This window comes from Scleropages formosus, chromosome 3, assembly GCF_900964775.1.
Source record: "Scleropages formosus chromosome 3, fSclFor1.1, whole genome shotgun sequence".
Classification (NCBI taxonomy): Eukaryota; Metazoa; Chordata; class Actinopteri; order Osteoglossiformes; family Osteoglossidae; genus Scleropages; species Scleropages formosus.
The window spans coordinates 18,105,913-18,127,317 of record NC_041808.1 but is presented as its reverse complement, the minus strand read 5'-3'; the positions used below and the strand labels follow the sequence as shown (position 1 = coordinate 18,127,317).

General features: G+C 40.2%; 1 protein-coding gene across 1 annotated transcript in view; it reads right to left on the bottom strand.

The window, feature by feature from the left end:
• The window catches only part of LOC108934966 (serine/threonine-protein kinase Nek7-like), a 49,078-nt gene that overhangs the window by 12,495 nt on the left and 15,178 nt on the right, over positions 1-21,405 (bottom strand). The window contains exons 2-8 of the mRNA XM_018753210.2: positions 19,322-19,395; positions 13,703-13,843; positions 11,868-11,930; positions 10,614-10,724; positions 7,509-7,617; positions 4,827-4,934; positions 386-480 (exon numbers count right to left, since the gene is read on the bottom strand). Coding sequence (XP_018608726.1) covers positions 386-480; positions 4,827-4,934; positions 7,509-7,617; positions 10,614-10,724; positions 11,868-11,930; positions 13,703-13,843; positions 19,322-19,375 — 681 coding nt within the window. The 5' untranslated portion in view covers positions 19,376-19,395. The remainder of the gene's footprint in view (positions 1-385; positions 481-4,826; positions 4,935-7,508; positions 7,618-10,613; positions 10,725-11,867; positions 11,931-13,702; positions 13,844-19,321; positions 19,396-21,405) is intronic.

Below are 21,405 nucleotides of genomic sequence, written 5' to 3'. Positions count from 1 at the left end.
GAATTTTTAAAAGGTAGGGAATCATTCCAAGAAAATCAATGTCAGACCTGAAACTTGCAAATGTCATCTAAATTTCTGTGTAAACTTCTAATATAGCGCACATACCATTTCTAGAGCCTTGCATCACAGAAACAAAAATAGAATGTCTTTACAGTAAGTGCAGCAGCCTACATTAAATTGATCAATTTTTTTAACAGATGTTTTCACCCAACATTATGTCCACACCTCACAGTGGTTCATCTCATCAAGGGTATATTCTTTTAAAGAAATCCAGGCTAAAAACCTTTCTTAAAAGTACAGTGTCAGACTTGTGGGCATTCTGGTCACAAGCCCACGTTCAAAAATCACTGCGCTACAGATAGATTTATTTTAACGTTTACCTTACCTCATAGAGTAAGCAGCCTAGTGACCAGATGTCGGATTTGAAGTTGTATCCAATCTCGTGTATCCTCTCCGGGGACATGTAATAAGGTGTACCCACTGAAACACACAGTACAAGAGGAAGTCAGTCAACCTCTTCGCTTACCAGGGCATAATGAAACACTTGCAGAAGAGAAACATCAAACACAACTGCGAAGCCCTGCGTTGAGTATAGCAGAAGAATTATTCTACATCTATATATGTGCGCACACACAGGCACATTTTGACACCAAGCCAAGTTTTAAAATAACGGTGTAGTTGGCACCACATTTGCTCTTTAAGACTTCTGATTGCAGCACCTCTTTCTTGACGCAGTACCAACACTGTGCCACAAGAAGGTGCACTGAGCTTTCACGAGAGCAGTGCGGACACTTCAATATTTTCGGGAATCCGGTACTTTTCCACAACTATCGCAAGAGTGACATAGGTAATCAGAGCATCTAGTCATTCAAACATATTATGAAGAGATCATAAGTTATGAACTGAGAATACTGTCCATTTGTTTTTGCCCTATTTCAATGGCAGCTGCAAGGGAAGAACAACTGGAGCAGGAGTGTGAAGGGAGAGGATGCGGGGCAGTGAGAGCAGTTCTTTTTGAAATTGCACTGCTTACGTGATCTATGATTTGAAATGCTCTCACACGGTAAGGTCGAATTAGGAGCTGATGCAGAACCACCGTGATGTGAGAACTGCGACTTGGTGAGCAACCTCACGTTACGGTATGAAAATGTAAAGGTGAATCTGAAAATCTGATCCAAGACCCATGTTTCAGTCAACAATCACACAAACAATTCCTAGCAATCAAACATAGTCTCCCGAGACAGCTTGAGAGAGGTGTGCTGAATTCATTATTAGAAGGTTTAAAAACACCTACATCTTCTTGACCGCGGTTTTAACAAAATATAAATAATGCAGCATTAACATGGAAATCTGTCAAACTCAGATACTGACCGCACCAAAAAAAAAAAAAAAAAATCACTGTAATGCACCTCTACAATAAAAACCTACTTATATATAGGAATAAAAATGGACTCATTTGCTTTTTGAGTCCAAATCCTCATGGCACCGACTACACACTGACAGTCGCTGATCACAATTAGTGCCGTTTTGTTTTCTTTGCTGTTATATATGAATAATCTGAATTGCAACTGCTTTTCAACTATCCTAATCACCTCTCTTCACTCCTATTTTCCTCCCATTTTCTTTTGTTCTTCAGCCCAAGCGTACCACCCCCTCACCCCACCCACTTAATTTAAAGGTGGAAGAGTCCCCTGGCTCCCCAAACGCAAAGATAAGTAAGATTTTTCTATTTGTATCTGCGGGCGGCTCAGCTACTGAGAGACGGAGTTAAAAGGGTAGGCCTCGGCTTCTGTTGGAGAATTGACAGGCGCGTCGCGGTGCTTCCGGGACCCCCATCCGCCGCACACCCCCAGCCGTTCTACCGCGGAGGTTTCGTCTCGTTACAGCCCGAGCTGTCAGCCCCCGCCTCTCCACCCCGCAGAGAGAGAGCGAGGGAGAGAAAGCGAGCGAGAGCGAGAGAGTCGATTCACCCAACGGGAAAAGAAGACCTAGAGTCTGCGTGTCCCACGATGAATTTAACCTGCCATGTAGGAGCTCCAGAACTGAACACCCTGCTGCGGTTCACATTTAGCAGCACCAGGCATAGCCTCTCGCCAAAAGGCTACCAAGTAGCTAGTTACACTTCGGACCAAATTATGCACAGTGTTAACACTTTTTCATTTCATTCACTCAACCCGAAGCTTTCTGTAAGCCAATTGCATTTTCCACTTTTTATTCACAGAAATACTCAAACGAAAAAATCTGAAACCCCATTTATTCACATGCGTTGCACTATATAGGACTTTAGTTTGAATTGATGTAAAACTCAAAGTTTAGCTGCTCCCAACAACTTGTAGAAATATTTTACATTATTGACAGAATATAACAACAGCCGTATTTAGCTAGCCATAAATCAATCGGCAAATAGAAGGCGGTCTACATATAAAAGGGTTTTATGGATGTGCTGCAGAAATTAAAATTAACTAAGAAATTACCTAAGTTTTCAGAGCAAAAAGAAATTGTCAATGATGTCATGTTAAATAGACTAAAAATCTGTTAATTTATTTAGTTGCTCAGCAGATGCTTTTACATCATTGCGACTTAGACAGCTCAATTTTTGTTCACATGTTCTTTCTATGAAATTTTATTTTAAAAGCAGCCCTGGTTTATTACCAACATAAAAAGTACACAAAAAGAACACTTCAGCCAGAAATTCAGTTCCTTACCCACTGTACTATATTTCACAGGGATACAGGACTGTGTACAAAAACTGTAACAGGGACAGGAAGGCAGCTCTGCTTCATTACCCTGTCATCTGCTAAACATTTAACTGATGTTTACAATCATTTACAAATGTTTTCCACTACGACGAGCTTTTCTGCCACAGTGGTGTCCCATTAGGAATTTAAACCCTTTAATTGAAATACCTTTTAAATTGAGAATGCACAGAAGAGCACAAATGAATGCTGATGCTGCAATACTCAATTAGAACTCAAAATAAGAAATCTGTAAAGGAAAACTGCCAAAATACCAGCAGAAATCAAATAGAAATGTATCGCACAACAGGTGTTAATGGGAATAAAAATAGGAGATAAAAGACACAATTTAGATTTATTCCTTCAACTGACAGCTTTCTTCTAAATTACAATATTGAGTTAGTTACAATTATTTACAATTTCCCTTTATATAGCTGAGTAATTCTTACTTTTTTTTGTTTCTTATTTTTTAAAAATTTCTATTTTACTCAATGCACTGCTAAGCAGCTACAATTCAGATTTATCCCATTTTAAATTTGGCATTTCTCTTTCATCGTGTTTATTAACCTGCAGCATAGAACCCTGACTGAATGATGGCAAAACTTCACAAAATGGGGAGAAAGCAAACTTGCTTTAGCAGCAAAAGACAGAAAAAAATGCTGCCTGCCACTTCTCTGTTCCTGGAGTTCTCCGTTCCTCATCACGAGCTAAAATGCTTTCTTGTCTGCATTAAAAACGGCCTCTCTCGTGAGAGGTACATTTACTGCTCAAAACTGTAATAAGAATAGCCTGTCATGAGAGCAATATTCAGTAGTCTGAAAGAAGTAATAAGGATATGTTGTGATGAGAGCTGTGCTGACAGCTTGTGTAACAACGCCGAGGAAACGGGGACAGTGATTAGAGCCTCCTCTGCCTGCTTGTTTAGATAAGTTCAAACCGCAACCGATGCACACAGTGTTGCACATACTAAGACGCATGTGATCATGTCTCATGCAGACACGGCGTTTGCGCTTTGTTCAAATGTCAAATGTCATTTAAAACACTGGCAAAGCTATACAGCTGATTTTTCTTTGTATTGCTAACTGACCATTTCTGTCCTGCCGGGCTCCTCGGGTTTCTCGCGAGGCTCCTCACTGTCTGCGGTCTGTTTCACTGGTGTAAACAACATATTAATCATGAGCTTCATTATTAAACTGGAGCATGTAGACAGCGCTGCATAGATGACAAATCTGTTTTTGCAAGTAACGCTTAAATTAATTCCTAAAATATCACAATTTATTTTAAAAATTAATTAATAATTTACTTATTTAAACTTACACAATTAAGTGAAATATTTACTGTGCTACACAGTGTGAAAATGTTTAAAATATAGAAAGGATTTACTGAAGTTCTTTGTCGGGACAGTAGAACTGCCAAATTTGCGTATGTGTAGTGATACGTATTAAATTTTCCGCAGAAGACAGGAAACACAATACGAGGGTTACCCAGTGCTTTTTGCCTTTTTTTTTTTTTTTTTCTTTTGCATAATGTTTTGAAGGGACTAACCCTTTAGGAAGGGCTGCATTTCAACCTAAAACAGACCACCCTTAGACAGCAGAGGAGTGTTTGTGGTCTTGGAATACAAACTTGGCTCTGCAAACCAAAGTTTTGTCCTCTGACTGATAGGACCAATCCTTCACACAGCCATTATTTCAGTGACATGTTTCCAACTTTGAAAACAAACTCCTACACCACGGTGGCGTTGCATCCCTCCACGAAATGGCTGGATGGCACCAGCGTCGACTGCGGGAGCCTCGCACTTCTCTCGTGTGACAGCAGCTGCACAGAAATAGCTAACTCACAGAGCCGTCAGATCCACGTAACCTGTGAAAAGGTTGGTGGTCAAGGCAACAGGAAAGCCCTGTCCAATGAAACTGATATGGCTGGTGGTGCCTGGCTGTACGGTTTGCCTTGAGCTACGAGCAAGGTTTTTTTTTTTTTTTTTTTAAGTGTACACATGGTTTCGTTCACAGCAGTACAGTATAACGAAACATGTCTAACCCATACAATTAAAAGGACTTCACAGACGCACTGCATTTTTATGAATCTTACCTAAAGAATGAGCTGCAGTTGTCTTGGAGCTGAAGAATCTTCCCAGTCCCAGGTCGCCCAGTTTAACTACACCAGCGGCAGTAATGAACACATTAGCTGGTTTAATGTCTGCAAAAAGAGGTGGGTTTCATTTTCAAAGGGGCAAGTCTCAAACAAAACTACACATAAACACAATACATAAAGACAGAAAGTGGATGTCATTCAACTGTAATTGCCAATTATAAATTTACAATGTTAAGCTAATTGGAAGCAAGGGCCTCAGAACAGTCTGAAAAGGTGTTTAAAATTAAATGGACTTTAAGCTGTAACCGGGTAATGACATAAACTTCCACTCTTGCAGAGCTTAGATCAAATTTAACAGGTCTATGATGGACACTCTTTTTATGATTGTAGACATAATATTGTGTTACTGGAGGTATGCTTTTGGCTTCTCGGTATGTTGGAGTTCAGAATTCGCTCCGACAATGACTTCTTTTCAGCATTTATGTGCCTTACTGGCATAAGCAATGGCAGTTCAATGATGAAGTGTAAAAAAAAATCAAAAACAAAGTACACTCAAATTATCATTGTGATAAAAATATATTTATTCATGTTATAGCTTCTAATATTTTAATAACATTCTGAAGCTTAAGTTTGACACTCTGGGAGGTGAGAACAAGAGCGTACACAAATACAATGTAGATATTGTAAGCGCTAGCTTGCGTGAAGTCATCGGGGACCGCTGGCAAAACGTCATTGCACGAAGTTGACAGGGGAATGAAGTTGACGTTTGGAAGTGTAGCTTCTGGGCCGGAATTTCACGCCTTGTTGAAGCCTCTTATTTTCCCCCAGATGGTGAGCAGGAGGTTACACTGGTTGACTGGAAGAAGAAATGATCCGCACAGGCTCCTGCAACTGATGACCACACCTGTGATCCTAAATGAAAGGTATCTCTGCGAGGGTTGCGGAGGGCAAGACTGGAACAGCTGGATGATTCCGACAAAGTGAGCAGGAAAAACATGCAGATGTCACACTTTGTCAACTGGCCAAGGCTGTGTGCTGCCTCCGCTGTTCACTCGTGGAACTGCAATGCTCGTGGACGATGAAAAAAGACATCGCTGACAGATATCTGAACATTTACAACCAACACACCTTACAGACGACACACATGAATTCAGAGTCAAACGTTTAACCTTATCACAAAATATGTTTACTTGGCAGACATCTTTACTGAAGTAACTAAGGGCAGCAGTGACACAGCAGTTATTGCTGCTTCCTCAGAGATTCTGTGCCATGGTTTTGGATCTGGGTTTGGTCTCCTTCAACCTTTGAAGAGTTTGCACAGGTTTCCTCTCCCAGTACAAAGCTGTGCTTCAGGTGTACAGATGACATGAAATTGCCTAAAATGTTCGTATACTGTGTGACTGGGCTGCCGTCCCTCCATCATGTATGTCGCCTTATGTCCTGTGCTTCCAGGACAGGCTCCAAAACACGACAACCCTACATTGGACAAGTGGTTAATAATAATGGATTGATGGATGAATGAAGTTACTTTGACCAAGGCTTGAAATGTATATTGATATGAATATTTAGGATGTATATATACATATACAGATGAATATTGCCTTAAGGGTACAAGATTAGCTGCCCTCCATCAGGCTTATTCTAGCACACTTCTGTGAATTCTTTAACTACTTCACTACCTGCTGCAATAATATACAATACAGTGCCAAACCACAATTTGAGCAGACAGCTGAATGGCTGCACATAAAGGACACATTTCTATGGAACTGCAAGGCTTTTGGTGGGCTAGGATTAGGCTAACCCTAACCCCTAACCTTAACCTATTCACCTATCACATTTAGTTAGCTACTCAGGGCATCTTTAATTCAATTCAACTGACTTTTATAGAGTGCTCTTCTCCCACAGTGACATAGAGCGCTGAACAAAGGATTAAAAAGACATACTGGAAGATGCTGGTCAGAGGAAGATCAGATTTATATCTCCCTGTAGTCCAAGTGAACAAACAATGATCCACAGCATCTCAGTCTCAAAAGGATCTCTGTAACACGCGCTACTGCCTAAGACAATCATATTTCCCCGCCAAGAAGTTCCATCGGAAATAAAAAATTTCAAATGGTATTGCTATTTTGCATACTGCCTTTTATTCACATCGCACAAAGCAATCAGCCTCACTGTATTTTCAAGGTTGTTTCTGTAAATTAAATATGCGCTTGTTAAAAACAGTACAGTGCATCTCAATGATTTTACTAGTTGACCTCCCTTAGGAGTGAATACTAAAAAGTTCCCATTTCAAAGGAACTGTAAATATAAAGTTCTGAAAAAAAACTTCAGTAAAATTAAATTTTAAAAAACTTGCATTATCCCAGAAACTTGACAATCCTTTCACTGTGTGAAAACCAAAAACATTTACATTTTACATTTATTCATTTAGCAAACGCTTTTCTCGAAAGCGACGTACATCTCATAGACAATACAATTTGTGCATTACATTAACCGTAAATTTTGTACATTTTGTAATGTACACTACATTACAAAACAATCACACCAGAGCGTGTCCTTGAAACACAATCATGGGATGGGTGGACTGTGGACTTGATCTGAGAAATCCCAAAAGCAGTCATCAGCGTGTATTTAAGGGATGGGGGTAGAGTCATTGGACTAAGGCGGGGGCGTACATACCACGGTGCATGACGCGCCGGGAGTGCATGTGTTCCAGGGCACTGCACAGCTGGACAAAGTACTTCCACACGGTCCTTTCAGGAATCAGCCTTCTCTGTTTCTTGAAGTGCTGGGAGCAGGAAAATCACACAAACACAGTGAAATTAGATGAAAAGTACCAAACAAGTTTTATGTGCAATTTACCCAAAGACTTTAAACTTCCACACTATTATTGGCTAGAGATTTATGCTAAATCAGTATGTATAAAAATTTATTTCTCATCAGACATTCTAATTCAATATAGTTTTGCCACTGGAGTTTTTTTTTATTGCCTTCTTCATGGTGTTTTTTTGTCATTCACAAACTGGATGGATACTTAAGCTATTTAGACTAAATAGCCCCCTGAATGGTGGCACAGTGATTTCCATCATGGGTTGTGTTTATATTTCCAACAAGCCCATTTCATTGCCCTAAATGCAATACAAGTAACATTTTGCTTATTGTTTTCTTCCTTTTTTCTATAACACTGTCCGTCATTGTACCAATCCTCATTGGGATGACAGTGCCCTTCCCTTCCAACAACAAGAATCAAAGCACGCCTCGAAGTACATGCTCAGACAGGAACTGTCCATGGATCCAACATATAAAGGACTGGAATCCCAATGTGTGCCATAAAAAGGGTGGGGGGGGGCCCTTTAAGAGCTTAAATGAAAACAAAAAAAAAAAAAAAAACAGCTGCCGGTGCAGTACTCAGTGAAGCAGGACCAGCAGTTCCAGCGATAGACATACAGCAAGACCAGCTCCTCTCAGTATGGGTGCATTTCATAGGCCTTAATTTGATGCAGAAGCCTGGCTTTATTGCCTCTTGCTGAAGCCCTCTAAGGCTGCAGTGGGACACAAGTTCTCCAGAAATTCTTCCTGCGGTTCTTTTCAAATGAGCACATCTGGTTCCTCAAAACATAAAGAAGGCTGTGCTCAAAACGGTTCTCTGTATACATTTTTCAGTACTGGGAAACCACTACTCCTGCCTAGACTGTTACACTTTCTTAAAAACATGCACACATCATTTAAAATTTATATGTTTCTGCCAGTTACAACTTACTCCGTTGTTGTTGTTAAGTGCCGCTGAATCAAGCACATAAATAGTGCCTCCAGAAACTTCTATCCCCTACTTGTGTCCTTAGCACTGAAAAGGGTGTGATAATTTGTGCTGTGACTGAGTCCATCCATGTGATTGTTGATCAATCTCTTTAATCCTTGCTTTTTCTACTTCTTCTTCAGCTTTCTTAAGCATTACAGTCCTTTCAATAGAATCTGATCTTCTCATGGCATTTCCAAAGTATGATGACCTCAGTCTCATCCCTTGTGCATCAGAGTTATAGACTGATTTCATAAAATTTTCATCCAATAGTTTTCCTGGCTGTCCATATGTCTTAAAAGTCTCCTATAGCACCACGGTTCAAAGGAGTCCATGTTTTTCGTGTTCTGATTTTTCAAAGTTCAGCTTTAAAATCCATATAGAGTTACACAAAATATCATCACATGAACAGTTCTAGTCTACATTCTTGTAGATATCTACTGCATAACTAATATTTGATGTCATATAAATGATACTTACAGTTAAAGAGTCCTAACTAACCGCAATTTATAAAGATACCGATCTTACGTATGCGGCTGATTAGATGTGACAAAGACAGATGTTGACTGTATGTAAAGACACGCTGGTCAACTTATTTCTGCCAATGAAGATGACAAGTACATCTCTTACTGATGCCTCTAGTGAGACCTGAGATGAAGCAGTTAATGTGTGAGAAACACTGGAAATGTCTTCACAGACCATAAATTGAACAAACAACCAAACTACATATCCATACATCTTTATGACTGTTAATCAAGTCACATATGTTCTCCTTGTCCAGATAAAGAGAAATATGCTTTCCTCTTTATACCACATGGATATATTTCTATTCAGATGATCCTAGTTGTAACATGCATGCCTGCGAAACACTGGCTCACATCCCAACAAGGCTTTTCTGGATGAGACCTTCCCAGATACACTATTTGTGTATCAGAGGGGTTATTTGATGCCTGTGGATTTTGTGCTTCACACCACTTTTGTGCATTTGAACGCATGGAGATCCCATGTCGTATTCTGCCTGAGTAAACCAGTGAGAGCCCATTTGACATAATCTGAAGTGTGCAATGGCTAGAAATCAGAGAGGAATGCAATGTTAACTTTAACACATCGTAATTGCATTTATCATTATACGTTGCTTACATGATCCTTTATGTACAATTCCTTCAGGCTGCTTTCATGTCATTAAAAAGACAAGGTTTAGTAGAAAATAACTTGTTCAGCTATGCTGACAAGTCAAGGTAAGCGACACAGTGTTACCCAAGCAAGCAAATGAGCGGTAGACACAGATAAATAATCACCACATCCACACTGAAAAACTGAGCAATGCATTTCTCACTCTTACCGTACTGTGCAACTCTGCATAGGTAAAAACGTTTGCAACAAAGAACTGGTCGCAAGTATTATCCTTTGTGCATCTTGGCTTTAGGTGAATTTCACTGACAGTGTGTTGATGAAAGTGCATCATTTATGTAGCTGTTACATTTTACATAGAGAGTTAAATCAGATTTCCATGGTTCAACACCAAGGACATTTTGTTCATTAACATACTGCATGTCTTGGCATGATTTACACCCTCTGGTGTGCAGCTTCCAAAGAACTGAATGTCTCACGGTTTAACTAAATGTTGCCAGGTCTTGCAATTAGCACGGAAGTGCCTGTTATTCAAAAACACTTCATTTAAACAACAACCTGTACTAAAAGTACATTAAAGGTATACTGCTTCACACAGCAACTTGTACAAATGTGAAATATCAATTATTTCTTAATACATGGTGAATAACTTTTGAGAATAATTTCTCTGCAAATTGTGTGCAAAAGTGATGCAGATAACAGTGGACATTTGTCACAGTTTTGATATACTGATTTCAAAAAGGAAACACGAGCATTTTTGTCTGTTTCTGTATCTAAATAATTTCAAGTTCCAGTCACTGCATTTGACACTTGCACCTATACTCTTGTCTATTGCATATGCAACATTTTCCTCTCACCTTTATCATCCGGGACAGGTCCCCAGCATCTGCAAGTTCTAGGACAATATTAAGCTCATTTTCTTCAATGAAGGATGCGTGATATTTGATTATATTAGGATGGTTCAGTTGCTGAAACAAAAAACAATGCACAGTGATAATATTAGCTACAAAACATTGGCTCAAGAGTGTGTTCTTAGTGAAAACTAAAACGAGATTTTTCTGAGTTTACAGATGGAAATAATTGCAGTTTCTATGATAAAAAGGAAAACAAAAACTCAAAATGATGCTCAAAAACAGCCCCCTGATAAGTTTAGAAATCCATGTTTTAAAAAGGAACAACTGTTCCTACATAAAAAAAGTGGAGACATTTGCTGGCAAAATATTTCTGTTGGCAGGTCAGAGACTTGCAGAATCCAAAACATTATCCACACACACATCAAATGTATCAATCAAAACCAGCATAGAGGAAAAAAATCCCTGAATGAGATGTTGAGTAATGAATAGCATAAGTCAGTCTTGGAATCAGCCAGAAAATCACCATTGGTGACCAAAGATCTAAGAAAGGTTCATTGAAATATTCAAATATTCAAACTGATAACAAGCAAAAAGGCTGTTCAGGAGAACTGAAATGTTTATGACCAATACTGGTTGAATGCCCTTAGAAAAACCATACCGATGTGAAAAGAGCAATTCGGCACTATCGTAGACCCCTCGCAGAGTACTGAAGGCTTCTTTAATTGTTCTAGCAGCTAATGTAAGGGTCGGGTCAGGTCACAGCAAAACATGTGGGATAACGCAATTCTTCTGTCAGTCTCTGGCAGACTTCACAAAAGAAAAGAAGAAGCAACAATGACATACTGCAAAATGATCCCTCCCCACCAAAAAAACGACATGATTTATTGAACTTGTCATTAGCACGTTAGCATCTTCACACTGGTGTGTTTCTTTAGGAACATCTTTTTAAATACTTTACAAAATTATTTTAAGTATGGCTTGGAAGAACAGCATGGGGCCTTCTTAACGTTACCCAAAATGAAGCAAATAAAAAAGTATTCATGCCCTGCAAAAAAGTCAAAAAAAAAAAAAGTAAAAAAAGATTCCCTGCCTGAAGGAATGACACACAGAACCCAGTGATGTGCTCTCGCCTCACAAGAATCTGTTCTAGTGCTACAGATCAATTGTTCCTCTCTTGTATAAGGTCTCTCTTTTGGTACCTTTAAAAAACATAATACAACACATGACGCTACTGCTCTTCTCCTCTGGTTTTCTTACCTTAAGGAGGTCTATTTCTTTGATGCAATCTTGCCGTGCTTTGGTGTCCATCAAGTCGAATATCTGTCAGGAGATCAAAGGGGAAGAGGCACCATGATGCCTCGAAAAACACGGCCGCGTATACGTATGGCGCCGTCATCCAAAGACACACCTGGAAAGGGCGGGGCGCTACGCAAAGCAGCACAGCAGAGCTTGATCTCACCTGAGCATTACCGTTCACAGCACCTGGTTTCCTTCCGGTGAAACCACAGACCAGCAAATACCCACTGCCCCAATATTATACTTATTATTATTATTTTTATTATTATTATATTCTTCTTCTTATTATTATTCTTATTATTATTAATGATAGACAACATAACAGTTGGAAGACAGAAATAGATTTTTCAATTACTTTAGAAAATAAAAAAAAATAAAGAAAAATAAAATTCTTTTTTAAGAAAACTCCACCCTCCTGGCATTAGCAGTTGCCAGATTTTTTCATGAACTAATCCACAATTCAACATTTGTATGTCACTTGGGAAGCAGCAGATGACAGTGGATTTAACTGCTGCATTTCACTCAAAGAATGCAGGTTCAAGTCCCCCTCCTGTTCTTACTCTGATTTGCTCCAATAAAAATTACCATGTATACATGGTAAATCACTGTAGCTTAACATCTTAAACTGCTTTGGAGAAAAGTGTCAGCAAAAGGAATAATTCAATAATAAAAAAGAAAAACTGAAAAAGCTCAGAATATGCAGTCAAAACTATATTTGTTCTGTCAATACTGTTAATAGAATTAAGTATTTAATGGATGGCCCGGATTAATGTCAAAGAAAATGTTGTACAGTATTCAAATATCACACCTGCGATATATCCCGTTATATGTCATTGAAAGTAGAATCATTCTCATTGACTATCACAAATACAATCATCGAGAATCAATGAGCGATGACAAGACTTGCAAGATTACAATTGAGGACGTCTACTTATAAACGATAACACAAAAAGCAGAGTTTATGAAGAGACTGAACAAAAGCTCCTTTCAAATGGTTCATTTTCAAAAAGGTACCGCACCTCCCGAATAATACAACTCCATGAAGTCAGTTGAGAGTGGTGCACAGTCCTACCTAAAAACTTGTCAGCTGGGTGCTATTAACAGTGTCTAGCATCTACCTGGAAACACTTCTTCATTGCCAAGTCCATCATTAACAGAGATGAGCCCCAGCGATGACAGACAGACAGGCAGATAGGCAGACAGACACGTCTCGTGTGCACGTGTGCGTACCGGCGCGGCTCAGCCAACAGCATTTTAATCGTCGGCTCGCCAGTTATTTTTTCATACGTGCCTGGCTGGCAGCTCGGTGGGGAACGGATAACTGTCTGTGTTCACTCAGAATCTCAGTGCATTCGGAAACTGCGGGGCTGGGTAGTGGGAGACCAGTGTGTGGTGCACTGTACACAGGTATCAGGAGCCTTTCCAGAGGTGGTCTGCACCTGTGAACTAAGGGCTGCTAACATGCAGACAAGACACAGTGTCTTTGTGCAGAATTGACTAACCAGTAAGGAACTAGAGGTGGGGTACAAAATACAAGATAAATGGGATACAGATGCAAAATAAATAGTGTATTCTGCAACAGAAGCTTCGGATTTGATCAGTGAAAAGAACACAACAAACAGCAAAATTAGACCATCTTCAACAGACCCCTAAAACAAGATCTTATTCTTTGCACAAGGGTTTTTCCATCTTTAAAAAAATTCTAGGGTTTCCCATTAGTCCTTTAGAATAATTAAGCATGGATTGAAAAACCTTCCGTCCTTTTTCTCACACTACAGGGAGTGTTGAAATCTTACCTGCACTTTCTTCAGTGCCACCAATGAGTTGTCCAGCAAGTACCTGGCTTGGTAAACTTCGCTGAATTGCCCCCTTCCAATCTTCTTTTCTATGTGGAAATTTGCTAGAGCACTATGCCCCATTTCTGGCTGTAACTGCTTCTGTAAAACCAACACACAAGAAAAACTCACAGGCTGTGAGCGAGGGAATTTATAATGTGCTTGTCTTGTGTAAGAGGAAAAAACCCAACTCTGGTGTTTTCCTACTAATGATGACTAACGGACAAAGATGGACAGGAGTGCTGTTCATCCCAACTGTCTGTAGAAAGGATGTTCTCTGTGAGGTGACCTCTAAGGCCTACTTGGCTCCTGGAGCTCTCAGGAGGAGCTGTGAAGTTTCCAAATCTAAATTTAAAAAAAAAAACTAGCCAAATATAAAGTATTTGCCCGTGAGATGTGAACAAAAATACTTTGACCTTTAATCTTGTAGAATGGTGCCAACAGAAGGTGACAGACATCAGAGAAATGCACGTCAGAGGCGACAGAGCAAAAATGGCCAAAGGAAAACCTCACAACCATCAAACTCTGATGGGAAGGGAAAGGGAACTTGCAAAACACAGAAACCAATATCTTCATCTGATCTTTGTACGTGGTAGATATAGCTAATATTAGTGCAAAGTACTCGTCACACACACACAACACACCCCTTCATTAATAGGGTCTCGTACAATGAAAACTTACTTATGACTATATATACACAACAGCTTATGACTATATATAAGCTTTTTTCCATACAGTGAGCCTATTATTCAGTAAAACAATGTGACACCCTGGAGATGCTGAGTTCAGAAATTGACCAGATGTGTGGACAGACAGAGATTTTATTGAAAATATAAAAGTGTAAAAAAAAGCACTGAGAACATAATATATTTTATGACTTGGCAGCAACAGCATCCGCACTCACTCTAGACACAGCTCCGCAGTGCAACAAATTCCCGTCCTCTCTCAGTCCATTTACATTTATTCATTTAGCTGATGCTTTTCTCCAAAGCCACTAAAAATGTTAAGTCTACCTACAATTATTCACCCATTTATACAGCTGGGTAAGGTTAAAAGAGCAAGTTAGGGTAAGTACAAGGGTACTACAGCCAGAGGTGGGGATCAAACCTGGGACCTATGGGTCCAAAGGCAGCAGCTCTATCTACTGCACTACCAGCTGCCCCATTTAATGCTATGGACACACCTGACACCTCTCTCTCCATCACAAGCAGCCAATAATTCCAGGGGTGGGCCTCACTGTGCTCTGCATGTCACAAACTGCTTTTTCATCCATTAAGTAGTCATTTTACTTCCACTACTGCTATTTTACATTATTTCATTCTGAGGCTATTCTCCAAGCAACTTACAATGTTAGGCTACTCACAGTAGTTTACACCATGGGCAAGTTCTTATTTATTTTTACTGTAGCAATTTCAGGGTAAGTGCCTTTCCCAAGGGTATTACCAGTGGAGGTGAGACTCAAACCTGCAACCTTGGGGTCCAAAGGCAGCGGCTCTAACTGCTACGTTACCAGCTGCTGGTTAATATAATGCCCCCAATTATGCACTTGGTGCAACAAACCCAATAGGTTTTCGTACCTCAGTGGTGGCTTAAGAACAAAAAAGGTGAATGTCCTACGATGGCCTGGTCAAAAGCCTGTTATAAATCCCATCAAAGAGGGTGGTGCTATTTAAAAATTGTACCCAAGCTCATTCAACCAACCTGAAGCACATGTGGGCCAAAAATCACACCCAGTGGGCAAAGCTGTTACTTATTCCAAAAGACCTGAAGCTATCACTGCAGCAAAAGGTGGCTCCAATAAGTATTAAACAAGATTGAACACTTCTGCAAGTGCCATATTAGTTTTATTTTTTTTTTTCTCCTTAGAAATGTCTCCTTAAAAACAACAACACATCAAAATGATTTATTTTGAGTTTCAGTGTTTCGGAAAAAAACTCAGAAAATTAAATTTCATTGTACTAATTGTGCTACAATAAAATTAAAAAATGGATGAAGGATCTGAATACTTTTGCAATGCACTGTATAGATTTTTTATTCAAGCAGACCTTGAAGTCATTAAAGTTTACCACTGGGGTAGGGAAAAGGCAACATTGGCAAGTAACTCAAAGTATTATTCAAGGGAGAACACTGCACAAAACTGCTGGATGTGGATTTTGTCATCTCATGTAACATGTAGGCAACATGACCCAAAAAATGCACAAAAATCATGCACACAATGAATGCAGAACAGAAACAGAGTAAAGCCACAAACTTTATTGCTGGGAGTGATCAAGTCTTTCGCTGCCATTCTTATTCACAGTGCATTTGCATGCATTAATTTATCTGACGCTTTTCTCCAAGCTGACGCACAATGACTATTAACTAGTGTTCGCCTTACACCTTTATCGAAAGAGACTTTCATTCAATAAAAAAAGTTTACATTTACATTTATTCATTTAGAAGACGCTTTTCTCCAAAGCGACGTACGTCTCACAGAAAATACAATTTGTGCATTAAATTAGCAGATGTGACTCTTAAGTACAGTTAGTTTGTTTTCTTCGCTCCGCTGATTGCCAGTGCCGTTCGTACCGTCTTTAGAATTGTGTCACAGTTTGGTAGAGAAAGGAAAGCGGCTGCAGACCCACCGTTCTGGCTGCACTGCAAGATGTGAGTCTGCATTAGTGGAAGGCCGGGCATCGCTTTCGCCCTCTGCTCCCTGAGTCGACATGCATCAGCATGAGCCGCCGCGCCTGCCTGACGGCCACATGCTGGAAGCGCCATCCTACTAATGCGTTCTGGCACGCAGACCTGTAATCACACATTTGCATATGCAATGACCTACATTTGCATGTCAGGCTGGGCAACGTCTGGATTGATTAGTGGTGGGCACGTCCCTTCGCTCGGCCCGGCCTCCACGGCACAAGGGTGTTTGGGTGGATGGGCGGAAGGGGGGGTTGGCAGCTGAAGGACAAGCTGCCAGTGAGGATTAGGCTGATGCAGCCCAAGAACCCAATACTTCATTAGTGGTAATCTGTGTAGCACTGGGCAGTGGATGTAAGCTTTTCAGCCCATGCAGGACACCTCTTATCTCCACCACCTCTTCCCAAGGGCTAGTGTGGCTAAATGACAGCCTGTCTTACCCGCCGTTTTTGTCGTCACATAATTTAAGGTGGAGATGTTAGGTTGAGAATTTCGTTCTCGAACCACAGCATATAAAACACACACTAAAAAAAAACAGCTTCTACAAATTACTGCATGTGAATACTGCACAGGTTGTTTTGCTCAACAGGAGTGAAACAGCTGCAAAGAGATGGGGGAAGACTTTGGAAAAAAAATAACACTTTTTTTTTTGTATTATATATTCTGTGTTCCCAAACCGTGGCGATGCCACCAGCTCAGGGAGAGTGAAGAAATTACAGAAAGCCCAGAGAGGTGTTAAAAAAATGGAAAATAGGTTTTTTCTACTTTTCTTACCTGCAGTTCTAGACTGTTTCCCTTCTTAATTTGAAATAATTTACAGGGAATATGAGGATGGAAGAACACACACTTAAGAGGCTGGAGAGTAGTCATATGCCAGGATGGAAAAATGAAGAACCCTTGACTGAGTGTCATACTGGAGAGAAGAGAGTGCCGACTATATGTGCAACTTATACACTATGAGCCAAGTCAAAAAAGAAATTCTGCTCAAGAAAGAAATTTAAGACAGCGAGGGGCATAATGGTTAGAGCTGCTCCCTCACAATCAAAGGACTTAGGTTGGTATCCCACATCCTACCCGAGTACCCTCGACCAAGTTACATACCCTGAATAAACACAACAAAAATTATCCAGGTGCTATAATTTTAAGTAATTTAACATTGTAAGTGGCTTCGGAGAAAGCTGTTAGCCAAACAGATAAATGTAGATGTATATACTGGAGTTTAAATGTGTTTTGCATGATCTTATCCCATGCACTGTGATGCTATCAGAAACATAAACTAGTAAAATGTCAGAACACACAGCTGCAGTGTTGTGCAGAGTCTGGGAAGCCCGAGAATGCTTGGTGTTCATGCCCTCAAGCAGGGCTGAATGAGCTATGGTGGAGAAGAGAAGAATTAGTCATTTTATGGGACTCGGTTCTTTCCCGATGCCGAGTTTCCGCTGGACAGCCGCACCAGGCCACTGTCCCCTATACTCTTGCACTGATGGCCGTAATCGGCTCCAGTGGCCCTGGAATCATTGAGCCGAACCTCGCTGGTTTTCGATCTTTCTCCACCTCGCTCTGGAGGGATCTTCACAATTTCTTTCACTTAAACAATATCAACAACCATTTAACATACCCTTCATCTACAGCAGAAGATGAAAATATGGTCATTATTAGACATCTAGCACATCGAATATGGCCATTGTCATATATTCACAGTTCCTGAAAGAGAGTATTCTCTCACTAAAATGCATGTTTTCACACACAAAGCCAGACACAAAAAATGTCAGGTGATTTTGCTTAATACACTGATGATACTGAAGTACTGACTTCAAAGGCTGTATTGATACAAATACTGTTCATCGTTCAAAAAAAAAAAAAAAATGCCCTGTAACACATTTCTTTCATGTCGAGTTTGAAAGTGCCTTTCATTTAATGTCGTCCTTATTTATGAGCTCCCTTTGAAGTTTATGGATTATTTACCTTGTTATTATTGCAAGTTTACTCAATTCATATGGAGAAAGAATTTTCCTCCCAAGAAAAATCGATCGCTGCATGTTCCAGTCTGCTATCAAAATCCATCAGAGACAGGATTTGCACATAAGAGACAGTGTTTTTATCGAACCGCATAACCACAGCGAGGGGTCCAGCTGCAAAAGTCTCAATCAATAGAAAAAAATTCCATACTGAGCCTCAACTTCACTACTATGCGTTTGTTTAATTCTAAGGTTTTAAGATCCAAGTAGATTCCTTAAAGCAATGTTTTTCCCCTTTTTTCCCTTAAAAGAAACAGTTTGCAAAAAAAAAAAAAAAAAAAGAAAGAAACACACACAGACACACACACACAAGGCTGTAATTTTACCCAATGCTAACAAAAGAAGCTGCAGTAATGTGCATTTGTGTCGAGTGAATTTTCCAACTGACGCGTGTCATCGTACAGAGATTCTCATTACGACGTGGCGGTGCATCAGGATAATCAGCTACACGGCAAGGAAGCACGCTTGAAGGGGGAGAATAAATTGGTTGTGAAATGCAAAAATATGCTTTGAATCCATAATTCATCTGACAGGGAGTGTTGGCCTGCCCGCCCCGTGCACCAAGCTCTCCCTAGAACTACAGGTGAACTTGAGAAGAAAATATCTGACTATTTCAGAATTGGAGAGAAAAGCTACAGTGTGGAAAATCCAATTATTTCCTCCCAGCTCTATGCCTGTGTGGTGCTATTATGGGAGGGAAGGGGAAAAAAAAAAAAGCTCTCGGTGCAAAGTAACCTGGAGCCCAGAGCTACTTCCTGTGGGTGGATTGACAGATAGAAATGTCAAAGCGGTAGGGGAAAAGCCGAAGGAAAGACGCACAACTGTAAAACGTGGAAAAAGAGAGCGGGCAAAGGGCTCTTGGAATAACAGTTTGTCTCCCTACCTGTGGCTGGAAGATGGGAAGTTCAGCCTGCTGGCTCTGCTGCTGGGTGTCCATGGCAGCAGGAGTTCAGTCCCCTGGAAGAAGATCCATTTCGCTTCATTTAGAACTTTGTGTTTCAGTTATACTTAATGGGAAGTCAGAACTAAAAACATTCAACCGGTTCGGTTCATTTCACATATAGACGGCGTACGACTGCGTTCCCGTCGCATGCAGGTAAGGCAGAGGTCAAGACCTGCGGTGCTTCATCAGTATGAGGCTGTGGTCATGTGAGCAGACAACAGTATACAGGCTCCAAATGAAAATGAGCAAATCAGCTGAGGTGTAAAATTAAGTATTTTTTTAAAATTTAATTTAAAAAAGCAAACACTTCATCGTGTACATTTACTTTTCGGGCCAGCAGGCAACATAGAGATACTGCCTTCCGGGAAGAAGCCGGGTTTGAATGCCACTCCCGCTGTAGTTCCTTAATTAAGGTACTTACCTTGTATTAACACAGTAAAATTAACCTACTCCAGAAATGAGTAAATAACTGTAAAGATTATCATCTAATCCTAGACAAAAGTATGGGGTAAGTAAAGGTTTAAAAAAAAAAAAAAAAAAAAAGATAAAGAATTAACATTTTTTTAATAAAAAAAAAAAAAAAAAAATCCAAGTGCATCCCTATATGCACAAGACACGTTTTCACCAAAGCAGCAGAATGACTAGGATTTTCACAGGTTCTCAAGCTCTGTTTTAATAACCGCCATCAATGGAAGTCATTTTCCTCGCGTTCCTGCACCGGAGGACTGTGAAGACAGAAATATATAATGAGGTATTTATTTACAGCGTGCTGCAAATAACAATCCACACTGTCTGCCTCGACTGCAGCTGCCAAGAGGAAGCACATTTCTTGAGGCTAATTAAAAACCGCCAAACGGAAATGTGGGTGACACTTCAGAGCTGTCCAAGGCACAATGATCTACCGTCCTTAATAAAGGGTACAACTCCCAATTAAACACACACCACCGCTGCTGCAGCGCAAATTTAATATCCTCTTTGATCACTTCAAAATATCGTTCTTCTTTTTTTAAAAAAAAAAAAGTGTATTCATTAATTTAAACACTGCTATACTTCTTTGAAATGGAATTTGTCTGAAAAGGATTTTGAAGAATTTACAACTGGAAAAAACTGAAATAAATTTGAAAAAAGCCTCCAGTTTCTAACTGGAAATTGCTAGAAAACATGTATATTTTCCACTGCAGTTTGCAAGCTTTCAAAATATAAATACCGAAACACATCTGCTGTGTGTTGGCAAATATAAAAAAAGAATGAATGTTGGACATAATACTGTGAAGGTCACTTTGAAGGTCACTGTAGAGTTAAATATATATTTTGATAACGCAGAGATAATGTATCCGTAGCAGCTAAAATATTCATAATGAGCTTTTTAGTAGGAAATTTTTGTAAAAAGTGTTCTGTTACATTAAAGACTTGGTGCCCATTCCTGATAGTCAGCAACAGTACTATTTCAGATCACAACAAGGTCAGCAGAGCAGCTTCCATTTTTCACCATTATTTACCCTTCACTTTCAGCTATTTCACAGAGAAGGGCTGTAGTACTGACATCATCAGGCCCGACCGTGGACGCAGATGCCGTACAGTAAATTGCAGGCCAGCGGGTTCACATCTTCATCAAGTTGAGTTACGCCCTCCTTAATAGAGACGATTAAGAATGCCAAAATATGTCAAAGCTGTGGGTGGGAAAACACTGAGGGTGAGCCAGGAGAACGTGCCGTTTGCGAGAACGTGCCGTGCACATATGTCATGTGCGGGGAGGTTCAAAAACATTCTCAAATTTAGATGCCAGTGACACGCAGCTGTCTGGCCTGCAAGGTCACATGGGTGACCACAGCTATTAATGCTCAAACTATTTATAGAGCCAGATGACAAAAGAAGCGCGGCGCTGCGGCACGACGACGGCTGCCAATGTACCGCAACAGAAGTGTCAACGCACGGAGCCACGTTCGCCACCGTCCCCAATGCACGCTGCCTGTCATGCTTCAACATGAAGGCCTGTTGTAGCCTCTGATGTCTCCGGTGCTCGG